Source organism: Salmo salar, chromosome 12, assembly GCF_965601325.2.
Source record: "Salmo salar chromosome 12, fSalSal1, whole genome shotgun sequence".
NCBI lineage: Eukaryota > Metazoa > Chordata > Actinopteri > Salmoniformes > Salmonidae > Salmo > Salmo salar.
In genome coordinates this window covers 16,562,501-16,583,479 of record NC_138302.1, presented here as the reverse complement: position 1 = coordinate 16,583,479, position 20,979 = coordinate 16,562,501, and the positions used below count along the sequence as shown (strand labels likewise).

The following is a 20,979-nucleotide window of genomic DNA, read 5'->3' as shown; positions in this document are numbered from 1 at the left end:
TGTCATGTTGATGTTTCTGTCATGATGATGTTTCTGTCATGATGATGTTTCTGTCATGATGATGTTTCTGTCATGATGTTTCTGTCATGATGATGTTTCTGTCATGATGTTTCTGTCATGTTGATGTTTCTGTCATGTTGATGTTTCTGTCATGATGTTTCTGTCATGTTGATGTTTCTGTCATGATGATGTTTCTGTCATGATGATGTTTCTGTCATGATGATGTTTCTGTCATGATGATGTTTCTGTCATGATGATGTTTCTGTCATGATGATGTTTCTGTCATGATGATGTTTATGTCATGATGATGTTTCTGTCATGATGATGTTTCTGTCATGATGTTTCTGTCATGTTGATGTTTCTGTCATGTTGATGTTTCTGTCATGATGTTTCTGTCATGATGTTTCTGTCATGTTGATGTTTCTGTCATGATGTTGTTTCTGTCATGTTGATGTTTCTGTCATGATGATGTTTCTGTCATGATGTTTCTGTCATGTTGATGTTTCTGTCATGTTGATGTTTCTGTCATGATGATGTTTCTGTCATGATGATGTTTCTGTCATGATGATGTTTCTGTCATGATGATGTTTCTGTCATGATGTTTCTGTCATGTTGATGTTTCTGTCATGATGTTTCTGTCATGATGATGTTTCTGTCATGATGTTTCTGTCATGTTGATGTTTCTGTCATGTTGATGTTTCTGTCATGTTGATGTTTCTGTCATGATGTTTCTGTCATGTTGATGTTTCTGTCATGTTGATGTTTCTGTCATGATGATGTTTCTGTCATGATGATGTTTCTGTCATGATGATGTTTCTATCATGTTGATGTTTCTGTCATGATGTTTCTGTCATGATGATGTTTCTGTCATGATGATGTTTCTGTCATGATGATGTTTCTGTCATGATGATGTTTCTGTCATGATGATGTTTCTGTCATGATGATGTTTCTGTCATGATGTTTCTGTCATGTTGATGTTTCTGTCATGTTGATGTTTCTGTCATGATGTTTCTGTCATGATGTTTCTGTCATGTTGATGTTTCTGTCATGATGTTGTTTCTGTCATGTTGATGTTTCTGTCATGATGATGTTTCTGTCATGATGTTTCTGTCATGTTGATGTTTCTGTCATGTTGATGTTTCTGTCATGATGATGTTTCTGTCATGATGATGTTTCTGTCATGATGATGTTTCTGTCATGATGATGTTTCTGTCATGATGTTTCTGTCATGTTGATGTTTCTGTCATGATGTTTCTGTCATGATGATGTTTCTGTCATGATGTTTCTGTCATGTTGATGTTTCTGTCATGTTGATGTTTCTGTCATGTTGATGTTTCTGTCATGATGTTTCTGTCATGTTGATGTTTCTGTCATGTTGATGTTTCTGTCATGATGATGTTTCTGTCATGATGATGTTTCTGTCATGATGATGTTTCTATCATGTTGATGTTTCTGTCATGATGTTTCTGTCATGATGATGTTTCTGTCATGATGATGTTTCTGTCATGATGATGTTTCTGTCATGATGTTTCTGTCATGATGTTGTTTCTGTCATGATGTTGTTTCTGTCATGATGATGTTTCTGTCATGATGATGTTTCTATCATGTTGATGTTTCTGTCATGTTGATGTTTCTGTCATGATGATGTTTCTGTCATGATGATGTTTCTGTCATGATGATGTTTCTGTCATGATGATGTTTCTGTCATGATGTTTCTGTCATGATGTTGTTTCTGTCATGATGTTGTTTCTGTCATGATGATGTTTCTGTCATGATGATGTTTCTGTCATGATGTTTCTGTCATGATGATGTTTCTGTCATGATGATGTTTCTGTCATGATGATGTTTCTGTCATGTTGATGTTTCTGTCATGATGTTTCTGTCATGTTGATGTTTCTGTCATGATGATGTTTCTGTCATGATGATGTTTCTGTCATGATGATGTTTCTGTCATGATGATGTTTCTGTCATGATGATGTTTCTGTCATGATGTTTCTGTCATGATGTTGTTTCTGTCATGACGACTCTCCTCCCTCCAGGATGCGGTGGTCCCCTATGTCATCCTGTGGCTCTGTGTGTCTCCATGGAGACCAGCACCTCCACCCCTTTACCCTCCACCTCCTGCCCTCCTCCCCAGCAGTGGTGCCCCTTCCTGGGCCGCTGCCTACCCCTAGCCAGCCCCTGCCACCCTGGATCCTGTGCCAACTGTACCCAGGCAGACACTCTGCCACCCGGGGCGCTGCGTCCTAGCTACAGCCTGGTGGATGAGGTGGTGGTTACACTGCCTGCTGGACCTGTTACACACATACTGGTGAGTGGATGGACAGATGCACACAGTCACACACACACACACACACACACCAAATGAACACAATGATGAAAGAACAAAACACCTACAGTGATACACACAACTACACACAACAAACACAACTGGTACTTTTAAAACTTGCCTCCTCTCTCCTCCTCTCTTACCTCCTCTCTCCTCCTCTCCTTCCCCCTCAGATGAGGGAGCGTGTCGAGGACCTGCTGGTCTCCCCCGGCGACATCATCGGCCTGCAGCACGACGCCGGCCCCGCCTCCCTGCTCCGCTGCGACCCTTCACCCCAGTCGCCGTGGCGACAGCCAATCCTGGCCCTCAACCAATCTGACTGGCTGTGGGCCAACTCCAACCAATCAGAAGGTTCCGTGGACCTGGACCAGAGCGTTGAAATAACCCTGGAGGATGTTCGAGGAGGAGGCTGGGCTGTGGACATGGTCTGCCCGATCAGGGTGCTCTACGTTGGGCATAGTGAGACACAGCTACAGGGGTCCCAGCTCTCCTCCGGCCTCCCCCAGCCGGGGCTCTATAGCCTGGAGGTGACCTCCGACGATCCTGCCTTCCCCGTCACGGCGTCATGTCCCGTCCGCGTGGTCCCTCCCCTGGGCCTCACCGTCCTCCACCCCCCCTCTCAGAACGGAACCTACTACTTCAGGTAATGTGTTGTGTTGTGTTGTGTTGTGTTGTGTTGTGTTGTGTTGTGTTGTGTTGTGTTGTGTTGTGTTGTGTTGTGTTGTGTTGTGGTGTGGTGTGGTGTGGTGTGGTGTGGTGTGGTGTGGTGTGGTGTGGTGTTGTGTTGTGTTGTGTTGTGTTGTGTTGTGTTGTGTTGTGTTGTGTTGTTGTGTTGTGTTGTGTTGTGTTGTGTTGTGTTGTGTTGTGTTGTGTTGTGTTGTGTTGTGTTGTGTTGTGTTGTGTTTGATTGGATTGGATTGGATTGGATTGGATTCATAAATGACTTTATTAATATTCTGTCTTGTATAATTCTGTTTATTGTAATGATATTATCAGTACCATTTCACCTGGTCAAATTCCTGGCACATGTGAATTAATGTACTTGGCAAATACAAATGATTGTGATTGTGATCCAGGCCCAACCAGACGGTGGTTCTGCTCCGGGTCCACTCCCAGTACGGAGCCAAAGTCCACTGGCAGGGAAGCAACCAGAGTGTCCTCTTCCAGGACCACTGCCCCCCTGACTTCCTGCCCACTGTGGGGGAGTGTAGAGGGGCAGGCAGGGCAGGAGAACCAGGGAGAGGGGGGGAGGACCAGAGCCACAGTCTGTTTGCGGTGATAGATCTGGGGCTAGGGGAGGAGAGGGGGCCGGTGGTGGTGAATCTGTCAGCACACAGGTCAGATATCTCTATGATTCTATACATCCCTACACTGAAAAAAGGGTGCGTTCTAGAACTTAAAAGGGATCTTCGGCTGTTCCAATAGGAGAACCCTTTGGTCCAGGTAGAACCCTTTTGTTCCATGTTCCACAGAGGGTTCTACATGCAACCCAAAATGTTTCTACCCTGGAAACAAAAAGGGTTCCACCTGGAACCAAAAAGGGTTCTGCTATGAGGACAGCGAAGATCCCTTCTGGAACCCTTTTCTCTAAGAGTGTATCTGCATACAGTATATCTACATACAGTATATCTACATACACTATATCACATACAGTATATCTACATATAGTATATCTACATACAGTATATCTACATACAGTATATCTACATACACTATATCACATACAGTATATCTACATACAGTATATCTACATACACTATATCACATACAGTATATCTACATATAGTATATCTACATATAGTATATCTACATACACTATATCACATACAGTATATCTACATACAGTATATCTACATACACTATATCACATACAGTATATCTACATATAGTATATCTACATACAGTATATCTACATACACTATATCACATACAGTATATCTACATACAGTATATCTACATACACTATATCACATACAGTATATCTACATATAGTATATCTACATATAGTATATCTACATACACTATATCACATACAGTATATCTACATACAGTATATCTACATACACTATATCACATACAGTATATCTACATACAGTATATCTACATACACTATATCACATACAGTATATCTACATATAGTATATCTACATATAGTATATCTACATACACTATATCACATACAGTATATCTACATACAGTATGTCTACATACACTATATCACATACAGTATATCTACATACAGTATATCTACATACACTATATCACATACAGTATATCTACATACAGTATATCTACATACACTATATCACATACAGTATATCTACATATAGTATATCTACATATAGTATATCTACATACACTATATCACATACAGTATATCTACATATAGTATATCTACATATAGTATATCTACATATAGTATATCTACATACACTATATCACATACAGTATATCTACATACAGTATATCTACATATAGTATATCTACATACACTATATCACATACAGTATATCTACATACAGTATATCTACATACACTATATCACATACAGTATATCTACATATAGTATATCTACATATAGTATATCTACATACACTATATCACATACAGTATATCTACATATAGTATATCTACATATAGTATATCTACATATAGTATATCTACATACAGTATATCTACATACACTATATCACATACAGTATATCTACATATAGTATATCTACATATAGTATATCTACATACAGTATATCTACATACACTATATCACATACAGTATATCTACATATAGTATATCTACATACAGTATATCTACATACAGTATATCTACATACACTATATCACATACAGTATATCTACATACAGTATATCTACATACACTATATCACATACAGTATATCTACATATAGTATATCTACATATAGTATATCTACATATAGTATATCTACATACACTATATCACATACAGTATATCTACATACAGTATATCTACATACACTATATCACATACAGTATATCTACATATAGTATATCTACATACAGTATATCTACATACACTATATCACATACAGTATATCTACATACAGTATATCTACATACACTATATCACATACAGTATATCTACATATAGTATATCTACATATAGTATATCTACATACACTATATCACATACAGTATATCTACATACAGTATATCTACATATAGTATATCTACATACACTATATCACATACAGTATATCTACATACAGTATATCTACATACACTATATCACATACAGTATATCTACATATAGTATATCTACATATAGTATATCTACATACACTATATCACATACAGTATATCTACATACAGTATATCTACATACACTATATCACATACAGTATATCTACATACAGTATATCTACATACACTATATCACATACAGTATATCTACATACAGTATATCTACATACACTATATCACATACAGTATATCTACATATAGTATATCTACATACACTATATCACATACAGTATATCTACATATAGTATATCTACATATAGTATATCTACATACACTATATCACATACAGTATATCTACATACAGTATATCTACATATAGTATATCTACATACACTATATCACATACAGTATATCTACATACAGTATATCTACATACACTATATCACATACAGTATATCTACATATAGTATATCTACATATAGTATATCTACATATAGTATATCTACATACAGTATATCTACATACACTATATCACATACAGTATATCTACATATAGTATATCTACATATAGTATATCTACATACAGTATATCTACATACACTATATCACATACAGTATATCTACATATAGTATATCTACATATAGTATATCTACATATAGTATATCTACATACACTATATCACATACAGTATATCTACATATAGTATATCTACATATAGTATATCTACATACACTATATCACATACAGTATATCTACATACAGTATATCTACATATAGTATATCTACATATAGTATATCTACATACACTATATCACATACAGTATATCACATATAGTATATCTACACACAGTGTATAACATACAGTATATCTACATACAGTGTGATTGTACAGTATATCTACATACAGTATATCTACATACAGTGTATAACATACAGTATATCTACATACAGTATATCTACATACAGTGTGATTGTACAGTATATCTACATATAGTATATCTACATACACTATATCACGTACAGTATATCACATATAGTATATCTACATACAGTGTATCTACATACACTATATCACATACAGTATATCTACATACACTATATCACATACAGTATATCTACATACACTATATCACATACAGTATATCTACATATAGTATATCTACATATAGTATATCTACATACACTATATCACATACAGTATATCTACATACAGTATATCTACATACACTATATCACATACAGTATATCTACATACAGTATATCTACATACACTATATCACATACAGTATATCTACATACAGTATATCTACATACACTATATCACATACAGTATATCTACATATAGTATATCTACATATAGTATATCTACATACACTATATCACATACAGTATATCTACATATAGTATATCTACATATAGTATATCTACATACACTATATCACATACAGTATATCTACATACAGTATATCTACATATAGTATATCTACATACACTATATCACATACAGTATATCTACATACAGTATATCTACATACACTATATCACATACAGTATATCTACATATAGTATATCTACATATAGTATATCTACATATAGTATATCTACATACAGTATATCTACATACACTATATCACATACAGTATATCTACATATAGTATATCTACATATAGTATATCTACATACAGTATATCTACATACACTATATCACATACAGTATATCTACATATAGTATATCTACATATAGTATATCTACATATAGTATATCTACATACACTATATCACATACAGTATATCTACATATAGTATATCTACATATAGTATATCTACATACACTATATCACATACAGTATATCTACATACAGTATATCTACATATAGTATATCTACATATAGTATATCTACATATAGTATATCTACATACACTATATCACATACAGTATATCACATATAGTATATCTACACACAGTGTATAACATACAGTATATCTACATACAGTGTGATTGTACAGTATATCTACATACAGTATATCTACATACAGTGTATAACATACAGTATATCTACATACAGTATATCTACATACAGTGTGATTGTACAGTATATCTACATATAGTATATCTACATACACTATATCACGTACAGTATATCACATATAGTATATCTACATACAGTGTATAACATACAGTATATCTACATACAGTGTGATTGTACAGTATATCTACATACAGTATATCTACATACAGTATATCACATACAGTGTATCTACATATAGTGTATAACATACAGTATATCTACATACAGTGTATTTCATACAGTATACCTACATACAGTATATCTACATACAGTGTGATTGTATAGACAGTATATCTACATACAGTATATCTACATACAGTATATTACATACAGTGTGATTGTATAGACAGTATATCTACATACAGTATATCTACATACAGTGTATTTCATACAGTATACCTACATACAGTATATCTACATACAGTGTGATTGTATAGACAGTATATCTACATACAGTATATCTACATACAGTGTGATTGTATAGACAGTATATCTACATACAGTATATCTACATACAGTATATTACATACAGTGTGATTGTATAGACAGTATATCTACATACAGTATATCTACATACAGTGTATTTCATACAGTATACCTACATACAGTATATCTACATACAGTGTGATTGTATAGACAGTATATCTACATACAGTATATCTACATACAGTATATCTACATACAGTGTGATTGTATAGACAGTATATCTACATACAGTATATCTACATACAGTGTGATTGTATAGACAGTATATCTACATACAGTATATCTACATACAGTATATCTACATACAGTGTGATTGTATAGACAGTATATCTACATACAGTATATCTACATACAGTGTGATTGTATAGACAGTATATCTACATACAGTATATCTACATACAGTATATTACATACAGTGTGATTGTATAGACAGTATATCTACATACAGTATATCTACATACAGTATATCTACATACAGTGTGATTGTATAGACAGTATATTAGTCTGTTAGGGAAGCTAACACAAGTCTTTAAGTTTCAATGTTGCTCATCACGTGTGTGTGTGTGTGTGTGTGTGTGTGTGTGTGTGTGCGTGTGTGTGTGTGTGTGTGTGTGTGTGTGTGTGTGTGTGTGTGTGTGTGTGTGTGTGTGTGTGTGTGTGTGTGTGTGTGTCCACAGCGAGGTGACGGAGGCCAGTCTCAGCCTGTTGGTCGGGGTGGAGGAACCTCTGAGAGGTCTGGTGGTCCAGCCTCATCCCAGACACAGAGTCCTCATGGAATCAGTCGTGGTGAGTTCAATGTGTGTGTGTGTGTGTGTTGGGTGTGTTTGTGTTGGGTGTGTTTGTGTTGGGGGTGTGTTGGGTGTGTTTGTGTTGGGGGTATGTTGGGTGTGTTTGTGTTGGGGGTATGTTGGGTGTGTTTGTGTTGGGGGTATGTTGGGTGTGTTGGGTGTGTTTGTGGTATGTTGGGTGTGTTTGTGTTGGGGGTGTGTTGGGGGTATGTTGGGTGTGTTTGTGTTGGGTGTGTTTGTGTTGGGTGTGTTTGTGTTGGGTGTGTTTGTGTTGGGGGTATGTTGGGTGTGTTGGGTGTGTTTGTGTTGGGGGTATGTTGGGGGTGTTTGTGTTGGGGGTATGTTGGGGGTGTTTGTGTTGGGGGTGTTTGTGTTGGGGGTGTGTTGGGTGTGTTTGTGTTGGGTGTGTTTGTGTTGGGGGGTGTTGGGTGTGTTTGTGTTGGGGGGTGTTGGGTGTGTTTGTGTTGGGTGTGTTTGTGTTGGGGGGTGTTGGGTGTGTTTGTGTTGGGTGTGTTTGTGTTGGGGGTGTGTTGGGTGTGTTTGTGTTGGGGTGTGTTGGGTGTGTTTGTGTTGGGGTGTGTTGGGTGTGTTTGTGTTGGGGGTGTGTTGGGTGTGTTTGTGTTGGGTGTGTTTGTGTTGGGGTGTGTTGGGTGTGTTTGTGTTGGGGGTGTGTTGGGTGTGTTTGTGTTGGGGTGTGTTGGGTGTGTTTGTGTTGGGGGTGTGTTGGGTGTGTGTGTGTTGGGGTGTGTTGGGTGTGTTTGTGTTGGGGGTGTGTTGGGTGTGTTTGTGTTGGGGTGTGTTGGGGGTGTTTGTGTTGGGGTGTGTTGGGTGTGTTTGTGTTGGGGGTGTGTTGGGTGTGTTTGTGTTGGGGGTGTGTTGGGGGTGTTTGTGTTGGGGGTGTGTTGGGGGTGTTTGTGTTGGGGGTGTGTTGGGTGTGTTTGTGTTGGGGGTGTTTGTGTTGGGGTGTGTTGGGTGTGTTTGTGTTGGGGGTGTGTTGGGTGTGTTTGTGTTGGGGTGTGTTGGGGGTGTTTGTGTTGGGGGTGTGTTGGGGGTGTTTGTGTTGGGGGTGTGTTGGGTGTGTTTGTGTTGGGGGTGTGTTGGGTGTGTTTGTGTTGGGGTGTGTTGGGGGTGTTTGTGTTGGGGGTGTGTTGGGTGTGTTTGTGTTGGGGTGTGTTGGGGTGTTTGTGTTGGGGGTATGTTGGGTGTGTGTGTGTTGGGTGTGTGTTGGGTGTGTGTTGGGTGTGTGTGTGTGTTGGGGGTGTGTTGTGTTTGTGTGTGTTGGGGGTGTGTTGGGGTGTGTTGGGTGTGTTTGTGTTGGGGGGTGTGTTTGTGTTGGGGGGTGTGTGTGTGTTGGGTGTGTGTGTGTTGGGGGGGTGTGTGTTGGGGGGTGTGTGTGTGTTGGGTGTGTGTGTGGTTGGGGGGGTGTGTGTGTTGGGTGTGTGTGTGTTGGGTGTGTGTGTGTTGGGGGGGTGTGTGTGTTGGGTGTGTGTGTGTTGGGTGTGTGTGTGTTGGGTGTGTATGTGTTGGGGTGTGTGTGTGTTGGGTGTGTGTGTGTTGGGGGGTGTGTGTGTGTGTGTTGGGTGTGTGTGTGTGTGTGATCTCCTCTCTGTGTGTTCCAGAGCTATACTGCTGCTGTAGAGGGAGGTTCCAACCCAACCTTTAAATGGACAGTGGATGATAAGCCCTACTTCACCTACTACAACACAGTGCTGAACATTATATACCAGAACCCAGCTGTCTACAAACTATCGGTGAGACACACACACACACACACACACACACACACACACACCACACACACACACACACACACACACACACACACACACACACACACACACACACACACACACACACACACACACACACACACACACATACACACACACACACACAATACAACATAGATGACACTGACATGGGCCCCTGCCTTGGTTGATGCTGGTTTGGTGTTGGTTAAAGCTAGGTGGTAAAGCTAAGCTAATGTCTAGCTACTTTGATCTTTGATATCCATGTACTGCTGCTTTTGGCATCAGTTTTCACCAGATCTCAAAGGACACTCCCCACCAACTCATCCACCACTTCTGTGCAACACCAGCATGACAAATACAAAGAGTTCAAATCCTAGATCTGTAGTTATGGGAAATCTCTACCTCAGAAATGTGATGGGAAACCTTGCCTTCATAACAGAGTTATAACAGAGTTATGAAGAACGTGCCGTAAGCTCCGTCCACAGCTAGCTTGAAATGTCACCCATGGAACTATCCAATTGGTACCTTTTTGTAGAGCTCAATTGGTTGGTACGTTGTCAAGGATGGTGGTCACGTGTGTTTTGAATCAGAGGAAGACTGGTTGGATCTCGGTATGGGGACCGGGACAGTAGAGGAAGATATACCGTGTGTTTTGAATCAGAGGAAGACTGGTTGGAGCTCGGTATGGGGACCGGGACAGTAGAGGAAGATATACCGTGTGTTTTGAATCAGAGGAAGACTGGTTGGATCTCGGTATGGGGACCGGGACAGTAGAGGAAGATATACCGTGTGTTTTGAATCAGAGGAAGACTGGTTGGATCTCGGTATGGGGACCGGGACAGTAGAGGAAGATATACTGTGTGTTTTGAATCAGAGGAAGACTGGTTGGATCTCGGTATGGGGACCGGGACAGTAGAGGAAGATATACCGTGTGTTTTGAATCAGAGGAAGACTGGTTGGATCTCGGTATGGGGACCGGGACAGTAGAGGAAGATATACCGTGTGTTTTGAATCAGAGGAAGACTGGTTGGATCTCGGTATGGGGACCGGGACAGTAGAGGAAGATATACCGTGTGTTTTGAATCAGAGGAAGACTGGTTGGAGCTCGGTATGGGGACCGGGACAGTAGAGGAAGATATACCGTGTGTTTTGAATCAGAGGAAGACTGGTTGGAGCTCGGTATGGGGACCGGGACAGTAGAGGAAGATATACTGTGAGCAGCACACTGGTATCGGTTTCACCTTTATAAACCCCCAGTAGTGCTGTTAGTATCTTGACATAGGACTTTGTGAAAGCTGACTCTCATAAAGGACAATAAACAATCAATCCATCAATGAATCAACGGATAAGGGGGAGCTCTCATCCCCCTGTCCACCAGCCATATGGAACAGACACCTGCTGGGATTAGGTAGAAGCAGAGAGAGATATGTGGAGAGTTGGGCCAACTTTTAGATTTTGGAATGTTCTAGACATTCCGTTACATAGCATTGTTTAAATATTCCCCATGTAATGTTAATGGGGAGTTAAGGTGGCTGCCGTAGAATGTTGACCTGTAAATACATCACAATGCAGAAACCTCAATACTGAAGTAGCTATCAATCAATCAACCAGTCAATCTCCTCCTATCCTACAGGTGACGGCGATGAACCATGTGAGCAACCTGACGGACCACTTCAACGTGACGGTCGACCGTATGAACCCCATGGTCAACCTCACGGTCACCGGCGTGCCTGGCGTGGTCACGCAGGGCTCGGACCAGTTCCTGACCACCTCTGTGGTCCTGGATATGTCCGTGGACGCCACCTTCCGGTAGGTTGTAGTGTGTGAGAGACACGCGCGCACACACACGCACGCACGCACGCACGCACACACACACACACACACACACACACACACACACACGCAAGCACGCACACCAACACACACCAACATATCATAAACACAGACCAATCCAAGCTCATGCTTAGACTGTCTCCTATACATGTATACATCTCTCTGAGACTGTCTCCTATACATGTATACATCTCTCTGAGACTGTCTCCTATACATGTATACATCTCTCTGAGACTGTCTCCTATACATGTATACATCTCTCTGAGACTGAGACTGTCTCCTATACATGTATACATCTCTCTGAGACTGAGACTGTCTCCTATACATGTATACATCTCTCTGAGACTGTCTCCTATACATGTATACATCTCTCTGAGACTGTCTCCTATACATGTATATATCTCTCTGAGACTGTCTCCTATACATGTATACATCTCTCTGAGACTGTCTCCTATACGTGTATACATCTCTCTGAGACTGTCTCCTATACATGTATACATCTCTCTGAGACTGAGACTGTCTCCTATACATGTATACATCTCTCTGAGACTGTCTCCTATACATGTATACATCTCTCTGAGACTGTCTCCTATACATGTATACATCTCTCTGAGACTGTCTCCTATACATGTATACATCTCTCTGAGACTGAGAATGTCTCCTATACATGTATACATCTCTCTGAGACTGAGACTGTCTCCTATACATGTATACATCTCTCTGAGACTGTCTCCTATACATGTATACATCTCTCTGAGACTGTCTCCTATACATGTATACATCTCTCTGAGACTGTCTCCTATGCATGTATACATCTCTCTGAGACTGAGACTGTCTCCTATACATGTATACATCTCTCTGAGACTGTCTCCTATACATGTATACATCTCTCTTAGACTGTCTCCTATACATGTATACATCTCTCTGAGACTGAGACTGTCTCCTATACATGTATACATCTCTCTGAGACTGTCTCCTATACATGTATACATCTCTCTGAGACTGAGACTGTCTCCTATACATGTATACATCTCTCTGAGACTGAGACTGTCTCCTATACATGTATACATCTCTCTGAGACTGTCTCCTATACATGTATACATCTCTCTGAGACTGTCTAGCTGCCTCTCCTTTCCCCGCTCCCTATTTTTTCTTTCTCTCTCTCTTTAACACATGCATGACGCGAGCTCACACACACACACACACACACACACACACACACACACACACACACACACACACACACACACACACACACACACACACACACACACACACACACACACACACACACACACACACACGACAGAGACACACAGACAGAGACACACACAAACACACACACAGTCTCTGTGTTGATAATGGCAGGGTTTTGATTTACAGTCTTGTGGTTAGAGCAGATTGCTGACAGGAATGTTCCCCTACGTTTCTCTCTCTCCTTCCCTCTCTCTCCACTCTATCATTTTACCTCCATCTCCCTCCTTCCCTCCTTCCCTCAGTCTCTCTTCACTCTCTTGTTCATCTCAGTGAGCGATCCAGAGTTTCCACTCCTCTCTCTCCAAGCCCTCCACTGCTTCTCAGACACTAGTTTGTGTGTGTGTGTGTGTGTGTGTGTGTGTGTGTGTTCTGTTTGACTGGATTGATTGTATTGACAACATTGTGCCCTGTCCCCCAGGTGGTCGTTTGGAGACGGAGGTTACCAGGAGTATGACTTTAAACCTCCATACAACTCCTCCCTGTTCCCTCCCCTACCAGACTCCCCTACACAGGTGCTCCTGCCCAACAAAGTCAAATACAAGTACCCCCAGCCAGGTCTGTTAATCCACCTCTATACTGGTTCATAGTATTCATGCTATATTTACAGTATATTATTTAAAAACAGCTGGTTTTACAGAAATCCCGGTTAGAAGATTACCGGATTCAGGAGGAAATAAGTAGGAAATCTAGAATCCTCCAACCTGCATCTCTGGAAAACCGGGGAATTTTGGGAATGTTACCAGGATTTATCAACCCTATCTGGGAGTGTCACTGGGAATGTCTTGTTACATTTTGGAAAAGAGGACAATGTCATGCTTTCTCTTTCCCCCTGGCCTCCCTGTCTCTCTGTAGGAGTGTACACCGTCCTGGTGTCTGTGTCTAACCATTACGAGAACAGAACCCAGCGCATCGACATGCACGTCTACAGTGTCCTTACCCACGTCGACATAGAAACAGAGCCGCGCCTCCTCCAGGCCGGCCAAACAGCAGCTTTTGAGGCTCACGCCTTGCCCTCGGCCTATGGCATCGTCTATACGTGGGATTTTGGCGATGGCTCCGCCTCCCGGGAGGGGCCTCAACGTCGGGTCAACCACACCTACGGGGTCGGCCACAGTGGCGTCCACAACGTGTGTGTGTCCGTGAATAATACCATCAGCTGGACGGAGGCCTGCGCTGAGATGTTGGTGTACGAGGAGATTAAAGGGTTAACGGCGACCTCCTCCGCCCCGACCGAGCTCAACACCCCGACGATGGTCTCTGCACACCTGGAGGCAGGTAACAACGTCACCTGGAGCTTCGACATGGGCGACGGGTCCGTGGTGACGACGGCGGGTTCCGAGGTTCCGCACACCTACGTGAAAGACGGGAACTACACGGTGAACGTGACGGCGTGGAACGCGGTGAGCGCCCGCTGGACCCTGGTACCTGTCCAGGTGTTCGTGCTGCAGGTGGTGAGGCTGGAGCCGGCGGGCTGCGTCCAGGAGCTGACCCAGGTCGACTTCCAGGCCTTCGTTTCGGGGAATGCCTCCTCTCACCTGTATGAGTGGAGCTTCGGGGACGGGACCCCCAACCAGACACACCGGGGCAGCCCCAGGATCAGCCACTCCTACTGGGGCAGCGGGGACTACCATCTCTCCTTGCTGCTGTCCAGCGGCGTCAACAAGGCCAACTTCTTTGCGTGGGTGTGCGTCCAGCCGGCGGTGTCCAACGTGACCCTGACCCCAGAGAAGAGGAACTTCAGACTGGGGGAGGAGAGCCGGTTCAGGGCCAGCGCCTGGCCAGACTTCGACTACACCTACCTATGGGATTTTGGGGTGATTGACGACTCTACACCTGTCCAGGGCCATAAGGACATGGTGTTCACCTATAAAAACCCTGGTCAGTACCTGGTGACGGTCACTGTGTCCAACAACATCTCCTGCAGTAACGACAGCGTCCTGATTCAGATCCAGCGGCCGGTAGGTCTGGTTCTGATTCAACATAACGGGACTAGATCCAATAACCTGACTCTGAGGGAGGTGTACCTCTTCACCACCTCTTCGCTGGCGCCCGCCAGCCTCTACACCTGGGATTTCGGCGACGGAATGCCCCTCACCCCTGGGCCGAACGTGACACACGCCTACAACGTCTCTGGAGACTTCAATGTCACGCTGACGGCGGCAAACCCGGTGAGCAGCAACCACACCCGGGTTGCCGTGGCGGTCCTGGCACCCATCCGCGGCCTGGTGGTCAACGCTGATCGGGTCAACGTCCCCATAAACGCCACAGTCAACTTCAAGGCTCACCTCGAGGAAGGCGACGGCGTGCGGTTTTCGTGGAACCTGTGTGACGGCTGCACGCCCAGGCTCCAAGAATGGAAGACTCATTACACCTTCCGGTCGGTGGGGACGTACAACGTCATCGTCACGGCAGAGAGCGACGTGGGCTCAGCCCAGGCCAGCGTATACATCTACGTGCTGCGGGAGCTGGAGGGGCTGCAGATCCAGCCTGAGGAGGAGATGGGGGGTGAGCGGGGGTGCTGCTACGCTACGAACCGCGTGCTCCACCTCCAGGCCGCGCTGAGGGAAGGGACCAACATGTCCTTCAGCTGGAACCTCCTCAGGGAGCTGGCGCCGGTCAGCACTGCGCTCAACCTCAGCGGGAAGACCATCCCGGTCAACTTCTCCACCCCTGGTCCCTGTGACGTCTTCCTGCGGGCCACCAACCTCCTCGGAACGCTCACGGTGAACAGAACCATCCAGTTCCTCGATCCGGTTGGAGAGCTGTACCTGGAGACCAGCGTCAACCCCGTGGCGGTCAACTCCTCCACTAACCTGACGGTGTTGGCCAGTAAAGGATCGGACCTGCAGTACCGGTGGTCGGTTGATGAGGGCGCTCTAGGCTGGAATGAGCCCTCTGTGGTTCATTGGTTCACTGGTCCAGGAATGAAGGTCGTTACCGTGGAAGTGTCCAATGAGGTCAGCGCCGAGACGGTGTCGAAGTTCATTGACGTCCAGGAAGTGGTAACGGGAGTGACGTTCTCGACTAACGTCACGGAGCAGAACTTTGTGGCCACCGGCGTCAATGTCTCCCTCCATGGAGAATTAAGGACCGGCACCAACGTATCTTGGACCTGGCTGTTGCTGGGCAGAACAGAAATGGGGCGGAGGGTGTCCCACGTTTTCCAGGAACCAGGGCCGTTCACCGTTATGCTAAACGCTACCAACGACGTTAGCGGCGAGGGGTTTTCCAGAGAGTTGACGGTACAGGATAAGATTCAGGGGTTGGAGCTGAGGGCCAGTAAGAGGATCGCGGCGGTCGGGGAGAGGGTGGAGTTTACCATCGCCAAGGCGTCAGGGACGAATGTCAGCTTCATCCTCAGCATCTGCGGAGACTCGACCGTGATCAGCCTCAACCAGACCTACGTTCACCAGTTCAGCCGGGTCGACACCTACATGGTAAACCTGTCCGCACACAACCAGGTGAGATACAGGACTTCCAGGGGAGAATGCTATGTATCGTGTTTACATTACATTTTTTCTATTAACAATTTATTTTTATTAAGCATTTTAATATCGTTGTAGTTGATAAAATTTTTTAGAACTCAATACAATTTTTTTACATATATTGTCATATGTTATGCTAGTTGATGTTTGTTGTGTTTTTCTTTGTCTTGTTTTACCGTAATCTCATCATTTCCCCAGGTGAGTTCTGAGTGGCGCCATCTGCAGGTGGAGGTGATGGAGCCAGTGAGCAGGCTGAGTATCCTGGACTGCTGTGATGCCGCCATGCCTGTGGGCGTCAAGAAGACCTTCGTAGCCGACATCCTGACAGGAAACCCTGTGACCTTCCTGTGGACCTTTGACCTTAACCACCACCCCCTTCCCCACATCGGGAAGGAGGTGACCTACAACCCCGACCAGGCCGGGTCACTCACCATCTACCTGAGGTAAGGTATCAACTGAGTACGGGGCTATGGACGCAAAGGGATCAGTTCCCGCTGGCGCCGCCAATACCAAAATGTAGGCTATTAAAAGTCTGTACTGTAAGTCTGTACTGTAAGTCTGTTGTAAATGAGGCCATGTCAGTCACCCTCTAGTTGAGGTGACTTACCAACTGAATATGGGGCTCACAACACAAAGGTTGTGGGTTCTGCCAGAACCATTAATACTCTCTGTTGAGGTACCAACTGAGCCTTCCTTTGCAACGCCAGAATTCCCAGGTTTTACAGACATCCTGGTTGGAGGTTCCAGGATATCCTGCTGATTCTCTTCTGATTTCGGGAATCTTCTAACCAGGATTTTTGGAAATGCTGGTAATGTGGGGAAAGTTACTGTAATTTTGTAACCCTACGAACAATGCCAAGGTTGTTGGTTCGATTCCCACTGGGGCCACCAATATGAAAATCTGCACACTCTGTTACATGTTGCTTTGTATTTTCTATCTGCTAAATGATATCTTTCTTAATGCATCCAGGGTGTTCAACTTGCTAAACGGCCAGAACATCACCAAGCACATCCAGGTGCAGAACGTTCTGACAGAGGCCCGGGTGGAGGCCCAGCCCAGAGACACCTTCATCAACAAGACGGTGATGCTAACGGTGGGCATCACGCCTCAATCCACACCCGTTACCTACCTGTGGGACTTTAAGGACGGCTCTGCGCCCCGGCTCTCTGCCACCTCCTCTGTTGAACATGTGTACGCGTCCCCAGGTCAATACCTGGTCCAGGTATACTAGCTTTCTATTATTTATCATCGTCGTGTTTTTTACATGTTTATTTTCATGTGTTTCTTGATTTTGTATGAATGACAGCAAACCCAATTTCCCTTTTCTAGTGACTTTCTATAAGTACAACTATAATAAACATTATGTCTACTGTACAATACCGTTTTATTACACAAAGCTACACTTACAATTCTCTAACACCATTTTGTAACACTGAGATAGTTGTCATTCTTCCTCCCACCACTAGGGAATTTTCAGCACCCTAAATAAGGTTATACTTCTACTATGATAAACATTATTTTACACAAAGTAACAGTTTTGATTCACCTTCCCACCATTACTGTAAACCAACCCCCCAACCCCATTTTATAACAAACACAAATGTTATAAACACAGACTGACCGTAATTCTCCTCCCCACCACTAGGTGAACTGTAGTAACTTGGTGAGCTGGGTGGTAGCCAGGGTGGAGGTGACCATCAGGGTGTTGGAGTGTGAGGAGCCAGAGGTTCAGGTAGTTCAGGCTCCTAGGCTAGCCATCTGGCGCTACCAGCCCACCCTGGTGGAGGCTAGCGTGGACCTGAAGGCTTGCATCCGCTACGGAGCCCAGTACCTCTGGGAGATCTTCTCCACCCCGCACTGCAACTACGACCACTCGGTACTACTTCTTAAATCAATATGTTGTTCTGTATTGTGTTGATTATCCACTGTCAATAATACAATCTCAAACAATTGACCCTTCGCTAAGCCTCGGCCCCTTTGTTACTGTTGCAACCTCGGGGGGAAAAGCTCTGGGCCAGATCTTTGTGAAGCGTCAATTGTTGCACCTCAGCAGTCAAGTTTTCAAGATGGAGCACTTTCAGTACAGAGCAAAAACCTTGGTGATGATGCGTTGTGACTCTATTCACCCTCCGACCTCCAGGGGGCAGCACCTCTGGCCTCTAAGATCCCTCTCCCGGGGGAAGTAGACGTGCGACGGCTGCAGCTCTCGGTGCCCAAGATGGCTCTGCGTTCGGGGAACTACTCGCTGGTGTTCTCCCTGTCCTACCAGGGGGTTCCCCTGAGGAAGGCTGCCTGTCTACAGCTAACCGTCATGGCCGCCCGCCTGGTACCTATCATAGAGGGAGGGACCTACAGGTAAGAGGGGCAGATGCTGTTGAAGGAGTAGTTCATTTTTTTTACAATAAAAATAAATGAAGAACACAATAAAATCACTGATTGCAGGCCAAAATAAAAATAAGATTTAAAAACCTTAAAGGAGGAGTTCAGTATTTGTAAACTCTGTTAGATGGTTATGGGCCAGGAGAAACTGTAATCCATAGTCTAGTGTAGACTACTTTCAGGGGCCAGGAGAAACTGTAATCCATAGTCCATTGTAGACTACTTTCAGGGGCCAGGAGAAACTGTAATCCATAGTCCATTGTAGACTACTTTCAGGGGCCAGGAGAAACTGTAATCCGTAGTCCATTGTAGACTACTTTCAGGGGCCAGGAGAAACTGTAATCCATAGTCCAGTGTAGACTACTTTCAGGGGCCAGGAGAAACTGTAATCCATAGTCCATTGTAGACTACTTTCAGGGGCCAGGAGAAACTGTAATCCATAGTCCAGTGTAGACTACTTTCAGGGGCCAGGAGAAACTGTAGTCCATAGCCCATTGTAGACTACTTTCAGGGGCTAGGAGAAACTGTAATCCATAGCCCATTGTAGACTACTTTCAGGGGCCAGGAGAAACTGTAATCCATAGTCCATTGTAGACTACTTTCAGGGGCCAGGAGAAACTGTAATCCATAGTCCAGTGTAGACTACATTCAGGGGCCAGGAGAAACTGTAATCCATAGTCCAGTGTAGACTACTTTCAGGGGCCAGGAGAAACTGTAATCCATAGCCCATTGTAGACTACTTTCGGGGGTCAGGAGAAACTGTAATCCATAGTCCAGTGTAGACTACTTTCAGGGGCCAGGAGAAACTGTAATCCATAGCCCATTGTAGACTACTTTCAGGGGTCAGGAGAAACTGTAATCCATAGTCCAGTGTAGACTACTTTCAGGGGCCAGGAGAAATTGTAATCCATACTCCAGTGTAGACTACTTTCAGGGGCCAGGAGAAACTGTAATCCATAGTCCAGTGTAGACTACTTTCAGGGGCCAGGAGAAACTGTAATCCATAGTCCATTGTAGACTACTTTCAGGGGCCAGGAGAAACTGTAATCCATAGTCCAGTGTAGACTACTTTCAGGGGCCAGGAGAAACTGTAGTCCATAGCCCATTGTAGACTACTTTCAGGGGCTAGGAGAAACTGTAATCCATAGTCCAGTGTAGACTACTTTCAGGGGCCAGGAGAAACTGTAATCCATAGTCCATTGTAGACTACTTTCAGGGGTCAGGAGAAACTGTAATCCATAGTCCAGTGTAGACTACTTTCAGGGGCCAGGAGAAACTGTAATCCATAGTCCAGTGTAGACTACTTTCAGGGGCCAGGAGAAACTGTAATCCATAGTCCATTGTAGACTACTTTCAGGGGCCAGGAGAAACTGTAATCCAT

General features: G+C 43.6%; 1 protein-coding gene across 1 annotated transcript in view; it reads left to right on the top strand.

The window, feature by feature from the left end:
* The window catches only part of LOC106591398 (polycystin-1), a 187,302-nt gene that overhangs the window by 61,730 nt on the left and 104,593 nt on the right, over nt 1–20,979 (top strand). Inside the window, exons 12-23 of the mRNA XM_082958430.1 lie at nt 2,000–2,311; nt 2,503–2,972; nt 3,406–3,666; nt 8,782–8,890; nt 10,512–10,643; nt 12,277–12,452; nt 14,152–14,288; nt 14,586–17,194; nt 17,417–17,661; nt 18,189–18,441; nt 18,865–19,095; nt 19,360–19,574. Of these exons, the coding sequence (XP_082814556.1) occupies nt 2,000–2,311; nt 2,503–2,972; nt 3,406–3,666; nt 8,782–8,890; nt 10,512–10,643; nt 12,277–12,452; nt 14,152–14,288; nt 14,586–17,194; nt 17,417–17,661; nt 18,189–18,441; nt 18,865–19,095; nt 19,360–19,574 (5,150 nt within the window). The remainder of the gene's footprint in view (nt 1–1,999; nt 2,312–2,502; nt 2,973–3,405; nt 3,667–8,781; nt 8,891–10,511; nt 10,644–12,276; nt 12,453–14,151; nt 14,289–14,585; nt 17,195–17,416; nt 17,662–18,188; nt 18,442–18,864; nt 19,096–19,359; nt 19,575–20,979) is intronic.